The sequence below is a fragment of the Drosophila arizonae genome, chromosome 4, assembly GCF_054131065.1.
Source record: "Drosophila arizonae isolate 15081-1271.41 chromosome 4, UAZ_ARI_1.0, whole genome shotgun sequence".
In the NCBI taxonomy this organism is placed as follows: Eukaryota; Metazoa; Arthropoda; class Insecta; order Diptera; family Drosophilidae; genus Drosophila; species Drosophila arizonae.
Genome location: NC_142924.1, coordinates 22,915,861 through 22,924,030, shown reverse-complemented (window position 1 = coordinate 22,924,030; position 8,170 = coordinate 22,915,861). Strand labels below are relative to the sequence as shown.

Below are 8,170 nucleotides of genomic sequence, written 5' to 3'. Positions count from 1 at the left end.
ATTATTATTTTCATTTTTTTTTCGATTATCAGTTGGTTTAATGATTTTTTGAAATTCAGATTTGTGGCAAGGCATACGCGAGATTAGTTAACATTTGTTTTGAGCGTGTTCCCATAGCCAAAGGCTTGTGCTCTGAACCTCAGAACCCACGCGAGATAATTTAACGCACATGCAATGTGAGTGACAGTTGCAGTTCATCTCATCAATTCGCTGCTCTAGGTACGTTCATAGTATGTGGGTATTAATAGACAAGGTTTATGGGTTGTTGTGTCGTGTCGACGACCAAAGCACCTTCAATCCGTTTTGGACTCTGTCTATCATCATTTGAAGGCATCCTTATCGCAAACGCCACTGTGCACTTAAGCGAAATATAAATAATTGCATTTATTTTTAGATCGAATATTTTAAGACAACAATTAATCAGAAATCAAATGGGCGTGTTTGAGCCTGATGAGGAAGATTCTATTTAAAGATTACAACGGATTAACGGATTGAGTCAAGTAGAGTCAACTAATAAACACATATGTATGATTGTATCTTTTGTATATGAATACTTCAGCAGGATTAATCGAAATGAAATCATAGAAATAATTCTAACAGAGAGATAGGGTGAGATTAGATCATTTCATTTCGTATATAAAATGTTCTTCGAAATGCATTTTGATTGCAAGCAATTTAAAGATTTGAAATAAGGCGCCAAAATGTATATCGATATATCGTATAGAACCAAGGCTGTAAGCTGTGTGGCCGGCACATGAGCTGCAACTCTGTAAATCGATACATTTGAGGCGGTCGTCGATAGCTGTGCATTGTTTCTCATAAGAGTAAACAAAAATCCTAAGCAATAAATAAAACAATTGCAGAAGGATGGTGAGTAACCTCTCTCAGCGATAGTTTTATTGTTATTGTTGTTAAATATTTAGAACTAGTGCAGTAATTAATTGATAGAGTGACATTTCATACATATCTGGAACGAAGTTGTAGATGGGCGAACAAGAGCTGATTACAAGAAATCTTTATGATTAATATAAATTGTGTTCCATGCCTGCGCCGGCAACGGCATCAGCCAATGACAGCGTCGATGCTTGGTCTGGTGAGCGCTTGCCGCCCCAGGAGTGGAAGCGCTGCTTCTTGCCGAGAACCACCGAATTGCGTTTGTCATCCCTCTGGACCTTGAGGCGACAGCGCTCGATGACCGCATCCCTAATGATGGAAGCAAACTCCAGGTCATTGAACTGTGCCATTAGCAGCTTGAAGAAGGCCCAAATCTCGCCACGCTGCGATGTTGGTGGTGGCGCGTATTGATCGAATAGCCAGGTGTCGGAGGTACCGGGGCCATCATCTGGAGCCAGGCGTCGCGAGTTGTAGGCATCGCACACATCCTCGAAGCTGAGTATGGCCTGCAGTATGAAGCGACGATACTTTCCCAGCTGCAGCTCGCAGGTGCTAAGCTCCAGATCCGTGGCCGTGTGTGTGGGCAGAGCATAGAGCGAGCTACAAGTGCCGAGGAGCAGCAGCAGCAGGCGCCAGGTGGACAACATGCTTGGAAACAATGTGCTCGATGGCTAATCCGTCTGCAAGCGAAGCGCGTGTGTGTTCGCAGATTGGCAAGATGAGCAACTGTGCGCTGGATGGCCACTTTCACTGGCTTTATATAGCAGTCAGGCAGCCCATCAGCAGCAGCGATGTAGTCCTGCCCCACTCCTCACAGGCGGGCGACTGCGAACTTTGAAGTTCATAAAATAATTATAAAACGTTTCTCGTTTACATTTCTAAACCGTTACACACGGCTAAAGAGCGAGTCCTAATAAGCAGATGGCTCGGAGCGGGGGAAGGCGCGCGCACTTCGTTCAGCAACAAGTGTCATAAATTTACGGCGGGCTCTTAAGCTGCTAACGGCTGCTCATTTGTTTTTTACTTTTAATGTAACTCTCCCACGCTGCAAATTTATTAATTCCGGCCATAGATAAACGTGACATCCACTTGAAGCCGAGGCGCCACTCGCAGTGGCCTTTATATGCACAAGCTGCTCATTAGCTTGCGGGCAGCCAGTAGCGGACGCCAGCTACCCCTGTCCCCCGCCCATCTGTTCGTCCCTGCTGCAAATTGTGCACCCTTTTGTCGGCAGCCTTGTCAGGCAGTTGTACAAATTGCTCGCTGATTAGCAGGCAAGCGTATGAAATTAATCATATGCAAATACGAGTGTGCGCTCCACTTTACGCATTTCATTCAACACTCGACTCGCAGTCTCAATGCTTCCTTCTTGCTTATTGTGGCCGCCTGGTCTTTAATTTACTTGAGACATGACGAATGTTGCGTAGGCGTGAAGTAAGGGCAAACAAGTAGCTAGTTGTGAGGGCTGTGCTTAGTCCTTTTCTTTTTTAAGGCCCTCAAACATATCTACATATATGATATGTAATAATTTACCCTTGCCTGCAGAAATTTCGCTTTTGTGGCGATGGCGATTGTCCTGATTGGGTTCTGGCCGAAATCATATCGACGCTTTCGAATCTGACCGTCGACAATGTGGAGCAACTGGCGCAGCTGGTGGCCAAGCGCATCTGCGGTGAGCCCTTCGAAGTAAGTAGCTTAGAAATATCTATATAAATCACATTTAATTCTTCATTTTCTTATAGGAAGCGGCAATCCGATCTCTAACGTCGTCTGCCTCAAATGATGGCAAAACTGCTGTGGCCTGTGTGCACTACATGCTCACCAATGCGGCGCGCTACAGTTGCACAGAGGCCATCTTCAATGAGGAAATACAGCAGCTGGGTCTGCCCAAGGATCATGCAAAGGCCATGTCTCGCGTGCTGCAATCAAATGCGATGGCTATACGGCAACAACTTATAGATAAGGCATTTAGAAGTAGGTATTTGCATACATGAGTATTGCGTGTAAAATCTTTGATAAGATAGGTCATCTATCCCAAATGTAATCTGCATATGATTTTTTAAAATCTGTGATAAATCATATATGGTTTTATTATGGTTATATTTGATTACCATTATTTCATCAGATCACAGTACATCATATATGATTGAGCACTAATATATCATATAGACGAACTTTAGTATGGATAGCAGATGATTTGCATTATGACATAATTATGCCATGTTGCTTTTATGTATCATCCAACTATATATATATATATATATATATATTTATATGTTTTTCATCTGGTATATGGTATTAATCTCTATGTATTTCCCTTCGCTTTCAGTTAACGAGCTGCAAAGCATACGAAATGTTACTTCACCTGGCGAAACACCTCCAAACTGTGCCACCTTGGAACTGAAAATCTCGCAGGAGCTGGTCGACGGATTGCCTAAGGATACCACGCACATTGTCAATATAGAGTGCGCACAATTGGGTGCACTGCTCGACGAAATGAAATTGGCTCGTGATATTATGCTTAAATACGAGAGTAAAGAAAGCGGATAGAAATAAGTAGCATGAGTAAAGTAAACTGGGAATTACTTTAAAGTGTGTCGCAGTTGTCTATTGCAACAGTCTGCACAATTTCGCATTAACCTCGCTGGTAATTATTTGTTGTGCAAATCATATCTAGCATTAGGACAAAATTATTGTTTAAGCAAATGCGTAAATAATAAATAACTTAAGTATCGTACTTTTTTTCAGCTTTTATTGACAAGTGAGTTAATTATTTAAACTAAGTTGTTTTTACGTGTATATTTCCGTTTTATATATAACCTTATATAAACTTTGAAATTTTGAAAATTTTTCATATAAAACATCGAATTTCTATTTTGTTTCTCAACCAATATAAGTTTCGAAATTAAAATGGTTGCTATATATGCTATATGTGGTTTGTGTCTTGGGTAGCGTTGCCAACCATTTTGTTGTTATGTTAACATGGTGAAAACATGTTAAAAGTTCATCGATTCTGAAATGGAATAGGGAAAATTGTGTATAAAAATTAAACATTTATTTATATAAGTACATATATAAATATTTAAATAATATCAAAATATTATTAGTTAATTTTTAAACTAGAAAGTTTAAGGCAAATTTTTAAACTGAACTTCAAGATTTCAAAAATTCAAAATTTTCCTATATATTAATTAAAAAAATAAATATAATTTGATTTTAATATTTTGTATTCATCATTGTTATCTTATTTTTTTTATTTTAATTTTTTTTTTTTGTTAATTTAATTTTATGTTAAATTGTTCTTTATAATTGCCTTATGTGTTAGATATATAAACTAATGTATTCTCACAGAATTTATATACATTACATACACATATGTATAATTAAATTAGGATTCTGTGTTCATTTTTAGATTTGCAATTTACTAATTTGGCTAAACACGCGTCGCTGCCTTATCGCCTACTCCCTTATAAATTATACTCGTAAATGTCACCAAAAATCAACCACAATTTGAGCCCTTTTGGCCCTTTTGTCTGACCAGGCTGCCACGCCTCCCCTTTATCGTAAACTGTGTCAAATTTAATCAACTGGCGCGGAGCAACCTGCGCCGTAGAATTCTCAAACTGCCTTCGCCCAATTATTAATTATAATAACGTAACGTGCGGCGTGAATAAAGTGAAATTTGCTAATAAAACGAAAGATGGGCAAAAAGTGAACCCTTTTACCCCAAAAAATTTAACCTTTATTTTTCTTCTTCTTCTACATCTACTTCTACTCGCACGCTGCTCCATTTTGCCACTGACTCGGCCTTATCATCCGGTTTTCCACGGCAATTACCGGCGCATCCGCCGGACAGGGCGGGTTATTAAAATTATCTGCAGTAGCTAAAAAGAGAAGTAAAATGTGAGTAAAACTGAAAGAAATTTCAATTAAAACAACGCCAAAAGGAATAAATTAATATTGCTTTTTTATTTTTTATTTCACTCTCATTTTTTTTTACTGCTTCCAATTCTAATTATGAGCAGCTGCGCAAGCATCAAATGTCGCACTCAGCATTTGAATTGTTGATTTTTTCCAGCTTCCTCTTCTCTAATTATATTATATATATGTGCGTGTATATATATTTATTTTTTTCAATTAAACTTGACCATGTCAAAGAGCGAAAAAAGTCGCGAAGTTCTTGACATTTGAATTCCCTAAGATCGCTGCATTGCAGGGTATATTGATTTCATTCAAAAAGTATGTTTGCTCATATGTATGTACGTTCGTACGTATGTATATTATGTACGAATGTAAGAAGAATAAAATTTAAAATACATACAAATCTATTGCCCAATTGACTTACGAGCTCTTCTAAGATCGCTTCAAATCAGCGATATATCTTCAGTCTTATCTTAAATTTTATTTATATTAAAGCTAAGCTTTTCAAGTTATGCAAATATTGTATCTATAAATTTTAAGCAAGGACTTACAATTCTTCTATGAGTGGTCTATAGAATATCTTCTAGTCGGATACTTCAATCATTCATACTTGTCGCCATTTCACTTTGATTGCGGCGCAGTGCTTATTTCTTTAGCTCAAATTTTTCTCTTGACTGCCACATGTTGCCGACACTTGCAGCAGTTGCTTGCTGCCCACTCCTCCTCCATCTCTCTCTATCACTCTCTCTCTCTCTCTCACACACTTTGATTTATGATATGCCTGGACAACTTGCAGCACTGTCACCTGGACGCCTTAATTAAATTTCAGCTGGAGCACTTCCAATGAACTATCATCGTGCTAGGCGAGTGTTTACCATAGGTAAATAAGTGCACCAATTACTGGGGCAACTATTTGCCAAAGTTGTCGATATTTGCGAAAAGTGATATCTAAACATTGGCTGGGCTGTCTTTAAATGGGCGGCATATAAATGTAAATAGCCCAGCAATATAAACAAATTGGGCACGTAACACTAGTTCGGGTGTTACAAGTGGGCTTACGTAACCGGAATTTGTCTGATGACTGTGAGATACAGTGGGCGGAGCAAAGAGTTTTTCTAATTAATATTAAATCATTTAGAAATATGACATTTCTCCACCAATAAATATGATTATATTTAAATAAAAATAAATTAAACAAGTACAATTTTTAAAAAATTTTTTATTAAATTTTTCTTCTGATATGTTTAAAAAAAATTAAGCAGATGTTTAAATATATACATGGAAATTAATTTATCAAAATTATTTGCTTTTTTTTTTGCAATAATTTATATATTCTAAATTATTAAAAACTTCATATGTAAAAAATCTATTATTTTCCTGAAAATATAAAATGTTTTTAATTTTTTTTTCTTTAATGTGTATCACCAAGAAAATTTTAATTTGCAAATCAATTCTATGAGTTTCTATATATATATGAGTTTCTATATATAAAGAAATAGAAAGATTATATTCACATTGAATTCGAAGTAAAAGTATCATACTTTACTATCATTAAATTAATGATCTCTTACAAACATGTTTTTTAGTTTCAAGTGTAAGCTGTCTTCTTCTTTGAGCACCCTCGTGGAGCATTCAAAGCGAGTGAGCTACATACGTCATAGCCCCATCCCTTGAGAAATTTTAATCAGGCGCTGGCAACGCCTAAACATGTGTACCCTTCATCTATCTGTCTCTCACACCCTCTTTCTGTCTCTCTCTCTGTCTATCTCTCTCTCTCTGTCTCTCTCGCTCGCTGCTGTAACTGGAAATGCTGTCACATTACGCGGCTGTTACCATATCTTTACAACTGTATCTACAGATCGTCCTCCACGCACTTATATGACAAAGCACAAAACTTAAAAACCTTATGCATGTGATTTGAGGTTGACTCGCCGAGGGGTTGACACCCAGCACAAGTGTCAGCCTACTTATACCCTGTAAATTGGCAGAGTGAGTGGAGAGACTGAAGGTCTTATGAATAATAAATATATTTAAATATGTATTAATTAATATATCTATTAAAGAATCTATAAAATACGAAATTCAGGGAACTCTCTATATCATTTATATAACAAAACTTAGAATTAAGGCAGATTATAATAACATAGTTGCACATGAAGTAGAATTCCATAGTTGGTAGTTGTAAGAGTAAAATCCATTTATAGGGTATCATTTAGTTGGGCAGCCGAAGCAGATAGTTGTTACTTGTGTTAGCCTGCTGTTTTGGTAAGGGTTTATTTATATTTTTCTGCTCTTTTGGGCTGAGCGAGCCGCTTGACGGGGTGTTCGGTGGTGGGCTTCCTGGTTGTTTTGTTGCTAGTACTTCCGTTACGGTTTTTACTTTAGCCACGACGCCACCCCCGGTGGGTGGGCCACTTTAGTCACCCCTAAGGCCTTTGTTTGGTGCGCCCGACACATTTCTGACTTTTTCAATTTGACTTTTGTGCAGGGCCACTGCCAATGCAGTGAGTGCTGCGGATGTTTTCCCCCTCATGCGTAATAATGAAATAAACGTTTCGCTAAATGCCTGCGTATTTGGCATGAGGCAACGAAGCCTGTGCCAGGAGCTGGGGCCGGGGCTGCGAATCGTTTAATTTGATGAGCTTTTCTGGATTTGTGGGGGCAAGAGAAATCTGAGAGATAAATGCATATTGCTGTAGTCTAGCGATGATTCTTCTTTTATTTTCAATGCCAACTAAATCTATGTATTTTAGAATAAAAAATTTAAAATTTAAAATTTAATTATAATAATTATTATAATTTAATATTTTCTATGTTTTATTAATTAGTTAGCAATATTATAATAAAGTATTAGCTACAAACACTTTTAATTTAGATAAGCAAAACTTCAAGCCCTCTCTGGGCGTTATTTCATTTGGTAGTGAATTGATCTTTGATCTTGTCTATGAAGGCACTCGCAAATTGGAATTCGGAATTCTGTTGTTGCTTCATGTAAGCCACCTAAAGCTGCAACATTCCCTCAAAGGAGACTTTGTGCATAAGAGAGAATATACGTCCAGAGAGACTTATCTGATTGGCTGTCGGATTTTTACTGAAACCTTCAACACTCAAAACCGCAGTTCATTCAATTGTGTCATCTTGATGGCTACCCTCTTTGGGTTTTTAGTAGTGTCGAGTCCAGTGTATGAGGCACATCAATTAGCATCATTCCTGTTTCGGGTATTCATCTCAGATATTCTTTGATTATCTTATTTATCGAGCTTTATTTGTATATGCTTGTATTTCTCCTGTAGTTACACAGATTAAAAAAGCTCTCGCTGTGCTCAACCATTCATATGTTTACTATAATAGCAGA

The 8,170-nt window shown here is 37.5% G+C and overlaps 2 protein-coding genes across 2 annotated transcripts; one reads left to right on the top strand and one right to left on the bottom strand.

The window, feature by feature from the left end:
- Positions 1–732: 732 nt before the first annotated feature.
- Positions 733–3,631, top strand: LOC108614316 (COMM domain-containing protein 4). The gene is made up of 4 exons (XM_018008387.2): positions 733–870; positions 2,440–2,580; positions 2,637–2,868; positions 3,224–3,631. Exons 1-4 carry the CDS (start codon positions 868–870, stop codon positions 3,442–3,444), a joined length of 597 nt encoding a protein of 198 aa, XP_017863876.1. The 5' UTR covers positions 733–867; the 3' UTR covers positions 3,445–3,631.
- On the bottom strand, positions 867–1,984 carry Lk (Leucokinin). The gene has a single exon (XM_018008391.2). It carries the CDS (start codon positions 1,539–1,541, stop codon positions 1,023–1,025), a length of 519 nt encoding a protein of 172 aa, XP_017863880.2. The 5' UTR covers positions 1,542–1,984; the 3' UTR covers positions 867–1,022.
- Positions 3,632–8,170: the final 4,539 nt, after the last annotated feature.

Excerpts from the sequence above, each read along its gene's own strand:
- Lk (XM_018008391.2), bottom strand. The coding sequence starts at position 1,541 with ATGTTGTCCACCTGGCGCCTGCTGCTGCTGCTCCTCGGCACTTGTAGC.
- LOC108614316 (XM_018008387.2), top strand. Across the intron at positions 2,581-2,636 it reads TCTGCGGTGAGCCCTTCGAA|GAAGCGGCAATCCGATCTCT; the intron begins GTAAGTAGCTTA and ends ATTTTCTTATAG. Across the intron at positions 2,869-3,223 it reads TATAGATAAGGCATTTAGAA|TTAACGAGCTGCAAAGCATA; the intron begins GTAGGTATTTGC and ends CTTCGCTTTCAG.